This window comes from Camelina sativa, chromosome 17, assembly GCF_030686135.1.
Source record: "Camelina sativa cultivar CO46 ecotype springtype chromosome 17, ASM3068613v1".
Taxonomy (NCBI): Eukaryota; Viridiplantae; Streptophyta; class Magnoliopsida; order Brassicales; family Brassicaceae; genus Camelina; species Camelina sativa.
In genome coordinates this window covers 23,522,839-23,542,309 of record NC_141896.1, presented here as the reverse complement: position 1 = coordinate 23,542,309, position 19,471 = coordinate 23,522,839, and the positions used below count along the sequence as shown (strand labels likewise).

General features: G+C 33.0%; 3 protein-coding genes across 4 annotated transcripts; 2 read left to right on the top strand and 1 right to left on the bottom strand.

Moving 5' to 3' along the window:
• Nucleotides 1-2,040: 2,040 nt before the first annotated feature.
• LOC104777286 (protein LOL1) lies at nt 2,041-4,267 on the bottom strand. Its single transcript, XM_010501501.2, has 6 exons — nt 4,023-4,267; nt 3,561-3,818; nt 3,203-3,325; nt 2,992-3,105; nt 2,497-2,606; nt 2,041-2,377 (listed from the first exon to the last, which is right to left on the bottom strand). The coding sequence occupies exons 2-6, from the start codon at nt 3,637-3,639 to the stop codon at nt 2,339-2,341; spliced, it is 465 nt and encodes a 154-aa protein (XP_010499803.2). The 5' UTR covers nt 3,640-3,818; nt 4,023-4,267; the 3' UTR covers nt 2,041-2,338.
• A 3,850-nt stretch (nt 4,268-8,117) lies between these two features.
• Nucleotides 8,118-11,311, top strand: LOC147924257 (MND1-interacting protein 1-like). 2 transcript variants are annotated; one of them, XM_087494260.1, is made up of 3 exons: nt 8,118-8,231; nt 8,380-10,022; nt 10,556-11,311. In XM_087494260.1, exons 2-3 carry the CDS (start codon nt 8,382-8,384, stop codon nt 11,072-11,074), a joined length of 2,160 nt encoding a protein of 719 aa, XP_087350386.1. In that variant the 5' UTR covers nt 8,118-8,231; nt 8,380-8,381; the 3' UTR covers nt 11,075-11,311. The 2 variants fall into 2 exon arrangements, with proteins under 2 accessions (XP_087350386.1, XP_087350387.1); XM_087494261.1 differs by lacking the exon at nt 8,118-8,231 and having other exon boundaries at nt 8,339-10,022.
• A 39-nt stretch (nt 11,312-11,350) lies between these two features.
• On the top strand, nt 11,351-12,566 carry LOC147924256 (uncharacterized). The gene is made up of 2 exons (XM_087494262.1): nt 11,351-11,704; nt 11,900-12,566. The coding sequence occupies exons 1-2, from the start codon at nt 11,446-11,448 to the stop codon at nt 12,418-12,420; spliced, it is 780 nt and encodes a 259-aa protein (XP_087350388.1). The 5' UTR covers nt 11,351-11,445; the 3' UTR covers nt 12,421-12,566.
• The last annotated feature ends 6,905 nt before the right edge of the window (nt 12,567-19,471 follow it).

Sequence of the window (19,471 nt, the reverse complement as noted above, 5' to 3'; positions counted from 1 at the left end):
GTAATGGTCAATAATTCAAGTATTGGATGTGGGATAAATAATTACATATTTTGTGGTCCACTGTGAGAAGGAAAGGCAATGCTTTTGTGACCGTAAGAGAGATGATGATGATGATAACAATGTGGGCATATATGAAATGCTTTTTGGTATATGATTCTTTTGTTCCTTTGTTATCTACCGAACTCCTTTATTATTTACTAAGAAGGTCTAGAACATTGCATAGAATATACCTCTTTGATATTTTCTTAGAATTGGTCTCTTTTGACATAACGACACTGAGTTGAAAACCGATTGAAAAACACTCACCAACCTTTTCTGACATGTCTGTGATGATATGTTCCTGTCTCAACATGTGTGTGCAAAAAAACCCGATAATTTTGGGTCTGATTTTAGTTTGGCAGTTGCTAAAATGCTGTCAGATTTTCAATGGACTACTCTATGTTTTGATGTACTTTTGTTTTTTTTTTTTTGATTACGATACATTTTCATCTTAGAGTAATTGTGGTCCGTTTTGTGTTTGCGATTGTTCTGTCTATGTTGTAAAGTTCATTTGCTCTACTTACTTCGTTTTTTTTTTCTGTGATGAACTTTTTTTTGTCTAAGCTAAACATAATTAATTGTCATTCTCTTGTGTTCTATTATTTGCGTTTCGTTTGTGCAATTTTCATATTATGCTATATGATTTTTGTATCTAAAAATGTTTTTTCCCCGTTTCACAATAAAATTTCATGTTAGGTTATTTATTTTAAATTCGTTCAAAAAAAAAAGGTTATTTATTTTAAAATAATAACATTGTTGTCGAATTTTAATGTAAATATTTATATAAAAATATATAGAAATTGTTCCTAATGAAAATGAATTAAAAGAGGACAAAACAAAATTTACATAATTTTTTCCTTTTAATAGTATAGTAGAACTTATTTTTTTAATATGAGTGGAAAATTTAGAAATTATTGTCTTTTCTATCATAACTTTTGTTAATATGGGTTATGATTTATTTTATTTTACATTAAAAATGTTTGAAAATCATGTTTGTAAAATAATCTGTTAGGTTGTGTTATAATGTTACAAATCTTGTTATGGTGTGCCATATTTATATGCTTTGACTAGTATGGAACAAAAGTTTGGATATCATTTACCTTCCAGTGTATTTGATATGGTGAGAGATTTTTTTTTTTTTTTTTTGGTAAGTGACGTGACACACTGACATGAAATGTCAAATATGTCCATTGATAGATTTGGCTGCCGAAATTCTTGAATTTTATTTTTACACTTATCCCTTAAGAACTGTTATAGCAATCTATTTTTGGTTAATACAGAATTAATTGACTAGTCAAAGATAGCATTAAATTATAAAAGGAAATCAAGAGATATATATATATATATCTAAAAAAATCACATGGACGGATCTTCTTCTTCTACATAGAGCATCAACAGACAAGAAAACGAAAATTTTATCTTATCCTTATTTCAGATCGCCGAGCAAAAATGTTCATAAATATCCAATTTTATAAATCTTGCCGTGATCAAGAGAAACGAAAAGACATTCGAAAGACACTTAAGACTAACCAAAGATCAAATCGTAAGTGAACCCGTGAGTGAGTGAAGTCCACCCCAATTATCCATAGACAGATTAGCGTAGACTGACTCGGACTTTATTTAGTCATTATCGAGGGACAAAGCCTTTTTTGACTTTGTTTTATTTATTACATCTCCGTCCGTCCTACTGTTTTGTCGTTCAATTTTTATATTTTTTTAGTACGAACCGTAACAACTTCTTGTTATATATAGTATTCAACAACAACAACAAAAAAACAAATCATAAGTTTTTTGAACTGATATACACCACAAATCTTCTTGATTTTATGTTATATTTTTGCATTAACACGTATGTTAAATAATGTTCACTTTTAAATTTCTAATTTTTATTGGTAAGTTTATTTCAAAATCTATGGAGTAATTTGTAACCGACATCTTTTGTGCTTGAACAGAAAATAAAATAAAATGTATGCATGGTATTAATTAGCATTTAAGAATCTATTTTCTTCACCATAAAAGTTTAGCTTTTTGATTTATGAACCACTCTTACAAACTGGTGAGAAAAGAAAACCAACTAAAACAAAACAAAGAAACTGAAGAGAGATAGATAGATAGATAGATAGATAGCCCTATACAAACGGACAAAGAGGCCATAGTCAGAAATTTCGACTGATACATATTATTTTAATTTACTTCTGATTTCAAACTCATAAAACATCACACCGCCGGATTCTTGATCGAAGAGAGATAGATAAACTGATTTGATTCTTGCTCTATACTGATAGGTTTGGTCCAAGTTTTAACTGTTAAATTTCGCATCACTCGTGCTCGCTGAAGCCTACAAGCATTATCAAAACAATAGCAACCAAAAACAAAAAACATTATATAACGAAGCATTATCATGTAAAAAAAGAAGATAATTTGTTTTCTTTTTTTTGGGATAACGAGAGAACTAACCCCAACGGATGTAACAAAGTTACAAACGGCACATTTCACAGATCTTGCTCCATATTGATACATCAGTAACATCCTGCAGTTTCCACAGTTCACGTGTGCCACTTGATTCGCTGAACACACACATGCAAGACATTTAGAGTTAAAACTTAGAACATTTTTCATAAGAAACCGAAACCGAAACTAACCTAGACCCACATATAAACAAAAGTAGTTTTATTGTTTTATCATAAAAACCAAAAACCAAAACTAAATATTTAATTTTTAAAAAGTTTTGAATAAAAACAACTAATAAATTAACCAAGACACACAATATAATATTAAATAAAAATTGATATATATATATAATGAACTCGTAAAACTAGTTTTAAAAAGGTTTTTGTTTCTTGTATTCCCCTAAACCACAAACCCAAAAAAAAAAAACAATCAACAAAAAATAAAATAAAAAAACTGATTAAACACCAAATATATGCATGTATTTATATATATATATATAACCTTCGAGGGCAAGATTAACAGTGTGACAACAAGAACACTGAACACTTGTAGCTCCACGAATGTACATAAGAAGTGTATGACAACCTGCACACACCAACTGTGCCATCTCCGTTCCTACATTGCCCCAATCAGTTATTAAAAAAAAAAAAAAAAAAAAACCTCGAATATCTCTTTTAACCAAACTTGTTTTTATGATCTGACAAATAATTACCCGGCGGAGGAACGGCAGTGACGGCGTTACAGACGGCACAACAGACAGAGGATGCTCCGGCGGGGTACATCAGAAGGTTTCTGCAACCTGAACACACTAACTGGCTCTGCCCACTTGTACTACCTACAAATCTCAAATCGTTTATGTCCTCTTTTGGCCAAAATAAATAAATAAATAAATTAATGGAGTTATGAACACATGTGGAATAAATAAATGGGTTTCTGGGAAAATAATTGATCAATAGGGGTGGGAACACAAAAAATTGGAAATTTGAACAAAAAAAAAAATCAAACTTTATTAAAAAATTGTTAAAGAAACTGAAAACAGAGGATCTTTTCATATAATAAAAATATTTTACCATTTGCCGGCGGAGGAGTGTACGACGGCGCCATCGCCGGAGCTGGAGGTGTTGGATATGGTGCAAGGGGGACTGGCATTATTATTAACTCCAAGAATGATGATTGCAAAAAAAAATTTTGATAAATCTTTTCTCTCTATATATATTATATAATAATGGATTCTCTCTTTGTTGATGTTTTTAGTGACTTAGAAGAAGAAGACACATCTCATCTTATTATGTTCTTCACTTCTTCTCCCAATTCCTCACTTTCATCATCTAAAAACAAAGCACATAGAAACAATGATAACAAAGTATGAAAATTATATCTAACAATTAAGAGAAACAAATCTGTAGTTATTTTCAAAGGAAAATAAATCTTAGCTATTATGAAAAAAAAAATGAAGATAAGTCTTCACTATTTATAAAAGGAAAGGAAAAACAATTCAATGCTTGAAACTTAAGAAACATGTGAAGGACTACTTTTTTGGGGTTGGTCACACCATCGCCATGAAGCTCTTTGACTAGAGAGAGTGTGAAATTCTCGTTTTTTATGTTTTTGCAGTTACATAACGTTTGGTTGTGTATGTTTTTTTGTATGTATATGTGTAATGATGTATTGGGGAGTTACGGGAAAAAGGAATGTGAACTGCGGAAACTTTGAAGTTTGTGTATTATTATGATGTGAGAAGAGGAGTGGGGCAAACACACACCCTCTCTTGCAACTTGCCTTTATCAATTTAGATAGAGTATATAAATGAAAACATAAAACTTTCTATTAAAAAAAACAAAAGAAGAGAAAAAGAAAATAAAATTGTGAATATGAACTTATAGTAAAGAGGCAACTTTTTTGAGAAAATGGGAATTTTCTTGTAAAATTCTAACTTTTTTTTATAAATAAACAATTTGAAACTCAAAAATATATAAAAAATAATCGGTTGGAGTTTATAGTCTAATAATTTGAGCATGAAAGTTTAATTTCCATCTTTCCGCAAAAATTGAGATACAGCCATGTCCGTTAGTAAAATATTATAAATATATAAATATGTTCGTTAATGATTAGATTAATATATCAAAATTTCGATCGATCGTTGACAAAACTTTAAGTGCATAAGTTAATCTTTCACTTTTCCGCAAAAGTTAGAGAAAATTCACATGTCTGTTGACAACATATATAACGTAAATTCCGATCGATGGTTGGCAAAAAGCTAAGCACGAAAGTTAAACTTCCATCTTTCCGCAAAAATTGGACATAAACATATCTGTTTGTAATATATTTTCATTAACGATTAATTTCATACAGTAAAATTTCTATAAATTAATAATCACTATAAATTAATAAATTATTTTAATCTTGAGTTGAAACAGTGTAAAAAATGGCATAATTCGATAAAATAATAAGAAAATAATTTTTTAGGAAATTCTATGTAAACATATGGTCCCATCAGTATCATAAATTAATAATTATATAAACTGATATATATATATATATTTATATATCTAAGAAAATGTAGTATAATATAATTTTAATAGTGTTGTTTGTTTACTTTTGAATATTTATTCTTGATGAAACTCATCTGCAACATATGTAAAGAACTATAAACAATGTAAAATATAAAAGCATAAAAAACTATAAATAAAGAAAATTCTAAAGAAATATGAATTAGAACAAAAAAACTTATAGTTTAAAATAAAAAATTTTGAAAATATGATTAGAAAATCTATTTATAATTTAATATTTTATTAATTTATCGAGAAATTAAAACTTTTGTAAATTAATAAAATTTCAAGATCCTAACATTATTAATTTGTAGAAGTTTTACTGTATACATCAACTTCATCAATTGTTGACAAAAAACTAAGTGTGCAAGTTATAATCTTTCACTTCTCCGCAAAAATTGGAAAAATATACATGTCCGTTGGAAACATATATAACGTAAACTTCAATCGAATTCAATATTTTTCACTATCAAATTCAATATATTTTCACTGTCAAATTCAATACATTTTTAACTTTTTTGCATAACAAAAAAAAATAGGTATGGTAAAAAATATGCAATTGATCCAAATTACTACGGGCCAGGCTAGGCAACAAATAAAATAAAACTTACCATGGGCCATGCACACAGGAAATTCAGTTACCCAATCAGTGGAAACTTAGTTTTTCTCTCACTTTTGTTTTACCAAACCTACAATTTATTGTTTGGCAGTTCATTCAATTCAATCTACAATTATTATTCTATAGGCTAAATCTTAAAAGTGAACTTTTATATGAAAATGCAGTGGGTAAGGGTAACAATAAGTGTGATTATTTGGTTGGATATCATATCAAGTTTTGGTTTGCCAATGTTTGTTTACTTATTCGATGGGGCCAATTTCTCTTATATATGTTTATGCTTCTTTTTTCTAAAAACCCATTTTTTTATATTCTTCTTTTATTTTTGAACCAAAAAAAATATATATATATTCTTCTTTTATTATCTTGTTATGTCAAGTACACTTCACATGTGACATGGTGTGAGTCACGATCTCCATCGTAAAAACTTCTTTCGTTTTGTTATGGAATGTATATAAGATTGTAATAATGATGATTTCTATTCTAACTGGTTAAGTAACGAAGGTGCAATAGAAAATAGAATCAAAAATCAAAAGAAAGGCAGAGTTCATAACTTTTTTTTAGGGGGTAAATCATGTAAATATCATTAAGGAATAACATGTCGAGATTTTACAAAAGTTATAGACCGATACTGTACTTTACTATCTTGCCATAAAATAAATTAAAAACAAGGAAGCATAATCATTATGACCAGTTGGATCAAGTTTGTGAATCTTCGTCGGGTCCTTCTAGCTGTTTTTAGTTCGTAATTAACCTAAAAAAAAGAATTGTCCACAATCAGTTTGGTGATCAAGTTGATAGGTTAGCTAGATTCGTAGGAGAAACTTCTCTACCAATGGCATCGGTCATAGAACTTTGCAAAATATGTATATGGGTTTACATTTTTTTGTAAACCCAAGCTATATACAAAAATATGACAAATCTTTTGGATCAACCATTAACTTTAGAAAAGAAAGAAAATATGAAAGTTTGAAGAATGTTGTGAATATTAAAAGGAAACACTCTTCCGTTCAATACCATTATATATATGAAAACAAATGCTCTTATTCAAAAAGGAGGCAATATATATCAAATGGGTGTGTAGATATATGTGACAAAATGGTCGATTTTATGGGTTGGAACAAGAGATTTTGAGGTCACAGTGGAAAATCCAAACATCTTGTCCAAAGAAATTGTAAAAGACACTTCAACAGAAGATGCCATTTCCAGAAGCAAGCATACATAGTATAATATTTATCAATATCCCATTCCATCATGACCACCAAGCCAATGCATGTATGTATGCACCTATGTATATGTGTGTGGTATTTGGAGGAATGGGAGGAGAGAAAGAATAAAAGGACAAAGGAAAGAGTTAGATTAGAACATTTTGGACATTGACGTCTCTAAGAGACGCTTGGATAGCCATCAAAGTGCGGCTATGGAGTTGTCCACGTCTTACTCCAAACTGTGATGGCTCAGCTTAAGAAGATGCATACAAAAGCCTTTTTTGTTTTCATTCGTCTTTTTATATAAAGATGAGAATGTGGTAAATTCTATAAAATGTAACACAATCATATAGAATAATCACAAAAGGGAAGAAACCCACTATATATACCAATTCCGAACTCCTACCTACAAAATAAAACATATGCTAATTTAACGAAAACGAACAAAATCTATAAAAATAAATCATCCAAACGAACAACATCATCAAATTACGAAAAAAAAAAAAACAAAATGATTTACTAAAAAAAATTCGTAGAAAATATATTTTACTTTTAACCTACGAAATTTTGACGAAAACTTGAATTAGTAGGAAGTTATTATAATCAAGAAATCCCAACACCATGAAGCTGTCATATATATACGATCCCATTTCTTGTCAAACCTAATTTTCAAAACATCTATTCCATTCTATAAATTAGGGGTTTTTATAGATAAGCATCAAAGGGACACGTACAAGACATGTAATAATAATAGAAGACTAAAAACTGAACCTAACCTCAATGAATCTTTGAATCCAAACCAAAAGGAGATTTGCTTTCTAACCAGTTGGTTTTATGATCATATGAATTTGTTCTAATCGGCCGTGTTTGAAACCGATTTTTTTTTTTTTTTGTAACGGTACTAAACAAAATAATGACCATATATAATGTATACATTTTAAAATTATTAATACAATATAACATGCCTAATATATATTAGCAAAGTCATTATATTTGTATATTATATAAGTTTTTTCTAACAAAATGACGAACCAAATCAAAACCAAAATCAAACTAAACCAAACCAAAATTGCAAAAACATTTACTACTTGTTTTCACTTTCTTAATAACCGAAACCAAACAAATTGACCGGATCTCTCTCCACCCATGCGACTATCTTATCAAAAAGACCAAAAAAAAGTCCGTATCATGTAAATGGGCCCAAAGCCCATAAATATATTCTCTGGCGCCGCCAGAAATGGAAGAAACCGAAACCAAAGTTTATCTCTCTCTCTCTCTCTCTCTCTCTCTCTCTCAGTCGCTCGCATAACCTTTTCGCCGAAACTCATATTCTCAGCCGAGAACAAAAAATTCAGCCATCACCGATCAGTGAGTTATTCGTCCCATCTCTTTGCTCGAATCATTTATTTATCATTTTTCTTCGATGCCCATTTCTTCTTTATCATTTTTTTTTGAAATTTTTGTTTGGGGTAAAGTTTCAATTTTTGTTTTCATCCCTTTCTGTATTGGTATATAGAAATGGGTTGTACTGTGAGGGAGAAGCATGTGAAACCGAGCCGTAGGATCCGACCCGTTGCCTTAAGATCCGACCCGCCTCTATGTTTGATCGAGAGGATTGCTCTGTCGAAATCAATCGTGGAGTCAAGTCTCAAAAACCTTGTTTATCATCCAGGTCTTACTGATTCTGGCTCTGTTGTTGTTAATTCGTCGTCGAGCCCTAGCGAGGAGGAGGAGGAGAACATGTGGGGTTATTGTACTGAGGAGCATTTGGAAGAGATATTGCTTAAACATTTGGAGTTTTTCTATAACCAAGCTGTTTCCAAGCTTCTTGACTTGGGTTACGAGGAAGGTGTCGCGGTTAAAGCGGTTTTGAGTAATGGTCACTGCTATGGTGAGTTGGATGTTTTGACCAACATTGTGAATAATTCATTGTCTTATCTGAATAGCAGCACTAGTTGTGATGGTGAAGTTGAGGATCGATCAGAGACTGATTTTACTGATTTGAGAGATTTGGAGGAGTATTCGCTTGCTGGTATGATTTACTTGCTGCAACAAGTTAAGCCTAATTTGAGTAAAGGTGATGCAATGTGGTGTTTGTTAATGAGTGAGCTCCATGTTGGTAGGGCGACTACTATGGATATCCCTACTCCAGGGAATAGAGCTCGTTGTTGTTGTACTAGTAGTACTAAGGATGATGATAGCAATAAAGAAGATGTTGTTGGTAGTACTAGTTTAGATATCGCTGGTTTCATGGCGCCAGCATTGTGTCGTTTCCATGGGGGTTGGGATTTTGGGAACGGGGGAGGGCCTGAGTTTTCTGGTAACGGGTTTTCTACAAGCGGTGCTGCTGCTGAGTTAAAACTGCAGAGAGAGATTGATTGTCCCAAAAGGTTTAATCTTTCCCCTTCCATGAAGTCCTTGTTGAAGCGGAATGTTGCAGCTTTTGCTGCTGGGTTTCGTGCTAGTATGAAGCAGAAGCAGATTCAGTCTGGAACTAGTGGCGATCCTGCACGTGTGGAAACTTGTGAGCAGCCACGCAAGTCAGGGAGTGAAGAAAGTGTTAGTTCGGTGTTGGAGAAATTTCGTGATCTGAACCTTGATGATGATAATCTTGAATCGGTGGGTGAGGATGGTAAGGATTGTGTGATAGTCAATCTGCTTCATCAAGTCAAGGATCTCGAGAAGAAGTTAAAGGAGAGGAAGGAATGGGCTCACCAGAAGGCAATGCAAGCTGCCCAAAAGGTTAGCGAAGAATTGGCCGACCTTAAGTCACTGAATAGTGAAAGAGAAGCAATCCAACTGCTGCTGAAAAAGGGGAAAAAAGCTGTTGAAGAATCAACCCTTAAAAGATTAGACGACAAGGAAAGTGAAGTTAAAAAAGCTACTACTCAAATGGACAGCGCAAATAAGATAGTAAGAAAGCTTGAGAATCAAAATGCAGAAATCCGAGCAGAGAGGGAGGGTTCCAAATTAAGTGCTTCCGAATCGCTTAAAGCGTGCATGGAAGAAACAAAGAAGGAGAAAAAATGCTTGAAGAAGCTTGTGGCATGGGAGAAGCAGAAACTCAAGTTGCAGGATGAGATTACCGCTGAGAAAGACAAAATCAATGCTCTTTATAGGACTTTAGCTCAGACTACACAGGATGAAAAGGACATCGAGGTACGTTGGTTCATGTATTATCTTTATTTACACTCTGAAAGTTCTCTATAGTCTAGATCCTCCACAACTTTTGACTCTAGAATTCTGTGAAGTACATATTTTACTTAGGAAGCCAAAAATGTTTTACACATGTCTCATTTGAGGCATACATCTAGTTGCCAAGCTGGTCCTGTCTTAGATTGTAGTATGCATTTTCACGAGGGTGTATGGAACCTAGATTTGATATGAGTATAATCTTACAAAATCAGTTTTGAGTTGTAGTACTCAGCCAGATGATTTGTTATAACTAGTGATAAGTTTCACGGGATAGCTTTTTTTCTCTAAATGGTGGTCAATATATTCTTTCTCTTCCTGGGTGGGTATTATTACCTAATTGCGGGGACATTACCTATGTTGCTGCATATTTTGTTCGAAAACTTGCTTTAGATTTGCTTGCTTGCTTACTTGGACTGTAGCTGATACATGAAATATTAATCATAGAAAGGTTAGTCTGTCGACTTCTTGATATATTTTCGTTCATATGTTAATCACAGGCGAGATGGAGACAAGAGCAGAAAGCAAAGGAGGAAGCTCTGGCTCAAATGGAGGAAGAACAACGCTCGAAAGAAGCAGCTGAGGGTCACAACAAGAGAAAGCTCGAGACGCTACGGTTAAAAATCGAACTAGACTTCCAAAGACACAAAGATGATCACCAAAGACTAGAGCAAGAACTCTCTAGACTCAGAGCCTCTTCAGATACCGACTCAAGCCACTTATCCAACAACGTTTGGAAAGCCGAAAAATCCCAAGGAGAAAACATTGCTAAGCTGCTTGAAGAACTCGATAAACTTGAAGGGACTAATGAGAATGAAGCAAACTATGATCGAGAATGCATCATCTGTATGAAAGATGAAGTCTCTGTGGTGTTCCTTCCTTGTGCGCATCAAGTTGTGTGTGGTAGTTGCAGTGATAGCTTCTTTGCGAGCAACAACAATGGCGGAAGGAAAGTCACTTGTCCTTGTTGTCGAAGTTTGATTCAACAGCGAATCCGTATCTTTGGAGCTACCTCATAAAAGCTGAAATTAGCTTCTGGTTCCAAAGAGTTCATCACAACTTCAGTTTTTTACTTTTGTAAGTAAAAAAAATAAAAGCTTAGCTTCTTCTTTGAGAGATATTTATACTCACCAAATTTGTTTTTTTTTTTCCGACAAAAGATCCTGCACGATGTAAAATATAACCTTACAATCGTGATCAGAACTTTTAGAGCCAATCTTATTAAGGATGATCTTCAATTCGATTTTGGAGAAAAACAAGTATCTACGGTTCGGTTTCTAAATCGGTATATTACAATACGGTTTTGGTTTTTGTTCGGTTAAAGTGGATTTGGACACTTGTAAGCAAAAGCACTGACAACCACAAGTTCTTAAAAACCACAATTACTTAAATGCTGTGCCTAGTTTTCTTGTTGTGGGTTTTGTTGTGTGGCCGTTATTTGCAAGAAAAAATGGCTTCGTGTGCCATCTCAAACACAATTCATACCGTAACCTTCAAGACCACGAAGAGAATAAGTCCTTACAACGGTCTATTCGGTTGGAACTCCGACAAGAAAACAGACAATATCCGGCTGCCGCAACAACCAGCCTACCACGACGACGTCCAGATTCCTTTCTCTCTTTCGTTGGTAAACAAAACCTTCTTAAAGGGTAAACTCTCGAAACACAAAATCCATATTCCTTCAGTCCTTTTTGAGATCTAACTTTTGTTAGTTTGAGTTTTATGTGTGCAAACAATTCATTTGGTGTAATAATCTTATCTAAAACTCTGAATCCATGTGAAGAAGTATGTCTTATCTAAAGCTCTTCAAGCTTTGTAATAATCTTTTTTTTTTTTTTTACTAGGAAGAGAATTAAAATGTTGCTACAAGGCAAGCATTGATGGGTTTAGTGCAACAAAGTTCCATGAACGTTGTGATTTCAAAGGTCCATGTGTTATCATAGCTTACGCTAAAGACAAGTCTTTCAAGTTTGGTGGATTTAGCCCAGAAGGTTATAAAAGTACTGACGATTATTACGATACATTTGATGCTTTCCTCTTCTATTGGCTCGACGATTGTGATGACCCAATCGTCCTTCCAAAGATTGGAGGAAGTGGAGCAGCTCTATTTGATTATGCACGCGGAGGGCCTCAATTCGGAGCTGATGGGCTTCTTATAGGACCGCCTTTAGCTCCCGTGATGGGCGGATTTGCGGGTCCGGATACGAACTCAGGCGTTGGCGATTTGAGGATGGCTAAATCAAGATTGGGTTTGTCATATGCTAAGAGGAAAGATGGGAAAGAATCTATCTTTGGAGATGAAAATAAGGTTAGTCTTGATGATGTATTGGTCTTTTGTAACCCCTATATTGCTTCTTTGTATTAATTACAAAACCAATCGCAACAAATTCCAATAAACGTATCCAATTATAATTCATTTCCATTTATGTAATTGTACAACATTGATTATACATACTTATTAGACCTAAAAGTCTATGAAAAGTGTGTTTATAACTACTAGTTGAAGGTGAAGAGAATCTTGTAGTTCTAAATTTTATAATATGCAACTATATACTTTATCTGTGTATACACACAAAAACATATATATATATATATATATATATATATATATATATTCTATAAACAAGATTATAGTTAAATCTTGATCCATGGGAGTGTTTGGTTTTGAGATTCAGTCTAGTCAGTGAACTGTATAATGTTTTTTCTTTACCGAAGAATGTGATCGTTCATGACTTCATTGTTCATATGAGCTTCTGAATGACAATCGAACATGAACGGATTTTCCAATTCCCAATCGAAATTCAAATCAGCTGCGAAGAACTCTGGTGGATATTCGAATTCGGGCGATGCAAATATTTGGAAACCGGAATCTTTTTCTATTTGAGATTTGTGAATTTTCCTGCAAGAAAGTAATAATGAATTGTTTGAGACACGGTGACATTGATTAGTGAATGGAACGTTCTCAGAGTTTGGATTTAATTAGCTAAACCTGAAAAGATAATTCACGGATATGCAATTAGTAGAAGACCAGCGTGTGTAACTTGCATCACAAGAACTCTTTTCTAGGTCACTTGCTTGACAAGAACTCTCAACATTGTTTTCTTAATGGGTCATCTGAAACCTCCGGTGAGTTGGTTTCACATTTCTTAACCGTATGCTCATTTCGTCTTACCTACCACACGACACAACGCAAAGTATCCCTATAAAGCGGAAGAATACCAAAAGAAAACTATCAATTGGTAAACTATGAAAACAAGTATTCCGATTTAGTTGCTCTGTTTATTCGACATTTGTTCTGGTGTTTTCTGTCGCGATGACAGAAGAAAAACCATTCCATATCTCGATTTGGCAAGAACGATTTCTCTGTAAGAAAACAAAATATTGATGATCATTTATATTATAGATTGGAAAAAATGGATTTTTTTTCTGTCAAAAATTTTCAAGAAGCAACAAACCTGGAAGCTCCCAAGGATCAAACTTGTATAAATCCATAAATGAAATTATTTCGAGCTCGATCTCAAGCCCTTCGTTTCTTCTGTGCAAGTTATATAACCCACCACAAGCTCTTCATCTGTTGGATGAAATCTGAAACTAGGTGGTGGTAAAGATGATCCCACCATCTTGTATATTCGTATTATTGATAGATTTCACAGAATGAAACCCTAAGTCCTATTGTTGTGTTTCTTAAAGCTCAAGGAACAGTAATAAAATAAAGGCTATGATATCAGAAACCGAGTAAAGCAGGACGGCCAAATCAACAATAAAAGATGTAAGTTGATGATGCTGAATTGTAGAGGAAAAAGGGAAAAAATGTAAGTTTGAACCGTTTGGTAGAGATTATAGGAATAGCAGAAGAATACAAAAGGTTTAAAGGTTGATTAAAAGTATTAACAAAACTTGCATAAAGTAGTGTTACAGATTTTTAAATAGTAATACTGACATCTATTTTTTCGCATTCAAAAATATTACAGACCGAAAGGGGTTTTTGAAGATTACTTACTTGTCTGAAAGTGTATTGTAAAGTCAAGAACTTTCCTTGTTAATTTAAGGAACAAGGTTAGAATTCGTTAATTCTTGTCTATATTAACATACTTTGATATCTAACTTAACATATTAATTTCACCTCTCATTTTTATATATGAGTATATTTTGTGAAACAAATAAATTATCATATTATTTATTATAATTAAAAATAGTTTTATTTCCGGATAAACCATACTTTGAATTTTTAAAAACAAATATAAATGATTCAATCTATAAAATATTCAATTTTTATTAATATTATTCTTTAAAAATAATATCTATTGAATTAAAATTTAACTGAGTAACGGGTCAAAATTTGAATATTTACATTCAATTTCATACTTTTTTGAATTTTATAATTTTATATAATATAATAAACTTTAAATAATTTATTTTGAAATATTTTAAAAATATTGAAACTTGATATTAAAGTTAGAAACTATAAACACTCTAAATTGGTTTGTTATAGTAATGTCAATAATATGTCACTATAATATGAAAGAATTTTTAAAAACCAAGTATATTAAAATAGAAAGTATAACAATATATTAAATTACTCATAATATAATAACTCGCTTTTTAAAAACCAAATTCACAAAATTATGTCTTATAATGACATTCAAGTCATGAGGTAGAATAAGATTATTGAAATAACTTCAAGTACATAAACTAATACAACATATTAAAATTTTATTTTTAAATAGAAATAGACAAAATTTTGTATTAAATAAAATTTAACCAGTGTTATAGCACGAGTACTTATCTAGAATTATTAACAATATAAAACTTACAAAATAAATGTCTTTTTCAAGTTATCATATTTAGCATATGCTTTTATTACATAATATTTTATCCAAAAAAACTTTTAAAATTAATCACATAAATTATATTTTACAAAACAATTACAATATAAATAAAATGAATTTCAATCCGTGCTCTAGCACGGGTCTTAATCTAGTTTATAAAGTAAAAGACTATACATATTTCTTGATCTAATGGTAGGCTCTGCCTCCTTGATCATTTAGATCTACATTCTTGATCTAATGGTAGGCTCTGCCTCCTTCATCATATGTTCAGATCTATATATTTTAAATCATATTGAAGGCTATGCCTCCTAAATTGATTGTTTCAATTTATGAATATATTATATAGTTTATAATTTTGTTTTATAGTTTATATTTATTGCTAAAACAAGATTTTACAAAATTATTTCATAAATTTTTAAATTTAACAAATTGTTTTATTACTTATATAGTAATCATGTCAAACTTGGCAAAGCTTGAATTCACCGCCCTTGATGTCTCTGGGAAAAACTATATAACATGGGTATTAGATGTAAAATTCTATCTAAAAGGGAATGGGCTTTTCAAAACCCTTGATCCGTCAGAAACGGGGTTAAAAGAGGAAAAAGCAAGAACCATGATGTTTTTGCGTCAACATCTCCATGATGGTTTGAAAAATGAATACATCACGAGAGAAAATCCTGCAGATCTCTGGATCGCGCTCAATGATAGGTTTGATCACCAAAAGTATGTGATCTTACCAAAAGCCAAACATGAATGGCTAAACCTGAGGTTTCAGGATTACAAAAGTGTAAGTGAGTACAATTCCGCTTTGTTCGGAATCACTTCAAGGATGGCTCTCTGCAGAGAAGAAGTTTCTGATTATGATATGATCGAGAAAACATTCCAAACTTTCCATCCTTCAAATGTACTCCTGCAGCAACAACATTGAGAAAAAGGGTATGCTCGATATTCTGAATTGATGCAAGTTTTGCATGTTGCTGAACAAAATAATGAGCTCGTGATGATAAATCATCTAACCCATCCAACTGGATCAGCTCCACTTTCAGAAGTGAATGTTGCTACATCCAGCTATAATAATTGGTAAGGATGAGGACATGGACGCAGACGCGGTCGAGGCCGTGGTCATGGTCGTGGAGGAGGTCGTGGAGAAGGCCGTGGTCATGGTCGTGGAGGAGGTCGTGGAGAAGGTCGCGGACGAGGAAAAGGAAGAGGTCTCTCTCCTAATGATTTCAACGCAAGAAAAACCAACAAAAATCTCCATATCAATAATGTTGGTCGCGTTGTAAAGAAACAAGGTGAAAGTACTTGTTACAGATGCGGCATGAAAGGACATTGGTATCAAACCTGTCGTATTCCAAAACATTTGGCCGATCTGTATATGGCATCTCAACAGGCAAAAGAAAGGGATGTTGAGAACAACCTCATCTATGATAAAACTAGACCTTCTTTCCATGGCCTAAACGATGAACCCCATCTTGATATAGCAGATTTTCTCGTTGATAATGAAAACGGAAAATCATGCGAATAAGGACGATATGCCATGATATGATTTGTCATAGTTTGATATGTACTTTATGTTTATAAAATGTCTTTTTGGATAATATTTTTATTGTAATATATAATAAGTTTTTTTGTAAGACTTTCTGTTATTTTATTAATGTTTATTTTATAAATATTTTATCTCAGAAAATGTCAAAATTTGAGATTGAGGATGGAGATATGTGTCTAGCAGACAGTGCTACAACGCACTCAATACTTAAAGAGAAAAAATATTTCTCCTCTCTCAAAATAAAAGACTCCGCTAGAAGCGTGAGCACTATATGTGGTAATGCAAAGATTATTATAGGCTCTGGAAAAGCCAGTTTTTCAATGCCAAGGGGAACAAAATTTGAAATTGATGCATTATATTGCCCTAAGTCTCATAGAAACTTGATTAGTTTCAGAGATATCCGAAGAAATGGATATCATATAGAGACTCTGAATAAGAATGACTTTGAATATCTTTGCATAACATCTAAGGAGAAACATATATTGGAAGAATTGCCAATGTTATCCTCTTGATTTTACTGCACAAAAATAAATAATTTTGCATCTTATGTTACAGTAAACTCTAAGTCTACTAGTACATTTAAGATATGACATGAAAGACTTGGACATCCTGGTTCAGTCATGATGCAAAAAATTGTGCAAAATTCCAATTGTTATCCATTGAAGAACGAAAAGGTTTTTAGATCTGATGAGTTTTCATGTGATGCATGTTCTCAAGGAAAACTCATAATTCGGCCAGCGCCAGCCAAAATTGAGAATGAATCACCATTGTTCTTAGAGAGAATACATGGTGATATATGTGGACCTATCCACCCTTCATGCGGGCCGTTTCGTTATTTTATGGTAATGATTGACGAATCTAGTAGATGATCAAATGTGTGTCTATTGACAACAAGAAACACGGCCTTTGCAAAATTCATTGCCCAAATAATCAGTTTGAAAGCTCAATTCCCTGATTATGCCATAAAGAAAATCAGACTTGATAACGCTGGTGAATTCAATTCACAAGCTTTCAATGACTATTGTATGTCAATAGGAATCGATGTTGAGTATCTGGTTCCTCATGTTCATACACAAAATGGCATGGCTGAATCTTTGATTAAACGGCTACAACTCATTGCTAGACCGTTAATATTGAGAACAAAGCTCCCAATTTCTATATGGGGTCATGCTATATTGCACATTGGTCCAAATACGACCAAGCGCATATAATAAATATTCTCCTTTACAATTAGCATCTGGCCAAGAGCCAAACATATCCTATCTCCGTATTTTTAGATGTGCGGTTTATGTTCCTATAGCCCCACCGTAAAGAACAAAAATGGGGCCACAAAGGAGATTGGGCATATATGTCGGTTATGCATCACCGAGTATAATTCGATATCTTGAACCGCAAACTGGTGATATGTTTACGGTACGTTTTGCCGATTGCCAATTTAATGAAGATGAATTACCAGCATTAGGGGGAGGAATTAAACAAGTACCAAAAGATCTTACATGGTATACACCATCTTTGATATATCTTGATCCCCCTACAAATCAACGTGAACTGGAAGTTCAGAAAATTGTACATTTACAAAGTTTGGCAAATCAATTACCAGATGCGTTCATATATACAAAAAGAGTGACAAATTCATATATCCCCGCTGCAAATGCACCATCAAGAGTTGAAATTCCTAGAGAGGAACTTGATGGAAGCAAAGCTAATGAACCTAAGGTTCAATTGAAAAGGGGTAGGCCAATGGGCTCTGAAGATAAAAATCCCCAAAAGAAAAAGAAAATGGGAGATGAAAAGGTTCAGGAAGAACCAAATAAAGAGAAAAGTCCTCAGGATGATACATAAAAATATGAGGTTTCTATTAACTATGCTCAAAATGGAATGTTATGGTATAGAGATGAAATCGATGATAATAATGGAATATTCTCTTTTTTTGTATCTAAAGAGATCGATCATGAAAAAGATGATCCAGATCCAAGGTCCGTATCAGAATGCCAACATAGGCCTGATTGGGAGAAATAGAAAAAGGCTATGCAACTTGAGTTGCTCTCCCTCAATAAAAGAAATGTCTTTGAACCTCTTGTCACTGCATCTAAAGATGTAAAACCTGTTGGTTGCAAGTGGGTATTTGTGCGAAAAAGAAATGAGAAAGATGAAATCACAAGATATAAAGCCCGACTTGTTGCACAAGGTTTTTCTCAAAGACATGGAGTTGATTATAAAGAAACATATTCTCTAGTCATGGATGCAATTACATTCATGTACTTAATGAGTCTAACGGCTTCTAAGAATTTAGAAATGTACCTTATGGATGTAGTGACAGCATATTTATATGGATCATTGGATAATGATATATACATGAAAATCCCAAAAGGATTTAAGATTCCTGAGGCATTAGACTCTAAGTCTGATGAAATTTGTGCGATCAAATTACAGCGATCACTTTACGGATTAAAACAATCCGGGCGCATGTGGTAAAATCGCTTAAGCGAATACCTATTAAAGAAAGGGTATGTTAATAATGAAATATGCCCATGCGTCTTTATAAAGAAATCTCCATCGGGATTTGTGATCATTGCTGTATATGTTAATGATCTGAATATAATTGGAACTCAAAAGGAGATTGATGATGCAAGAATTCATATGAAAGAAGAGTTTGAAATGAAAGTATCTTGGAAAGACTAAATTTTGTCTTGGACTCCAAATATAACATTTCCAAGATGGAATATTTGTGCATCAATCAAACTATCCGAAAAAGATTTTAAAGCGCTTTAATATGGACAAAGCGACTCCTTTGATTACTCCAATGGTCCCGAAGTACCTTATATGAGTGCTATTGGTGGACTCATGTATCTTGCAAATTGCACTAGACCAGATATTGCATTCGATACGAATATACTTGCAAGATACAACTCATCCCCTACCCGCAGGCATTGGAATGGGATAAAACATATTCTCCGTTATCTTCAAGGTACGATTGTCTTGGGATTATTCTATCCTAGAAACTCTTCGGTTGGTCTAGTTGGTTTTACAGATGCAGG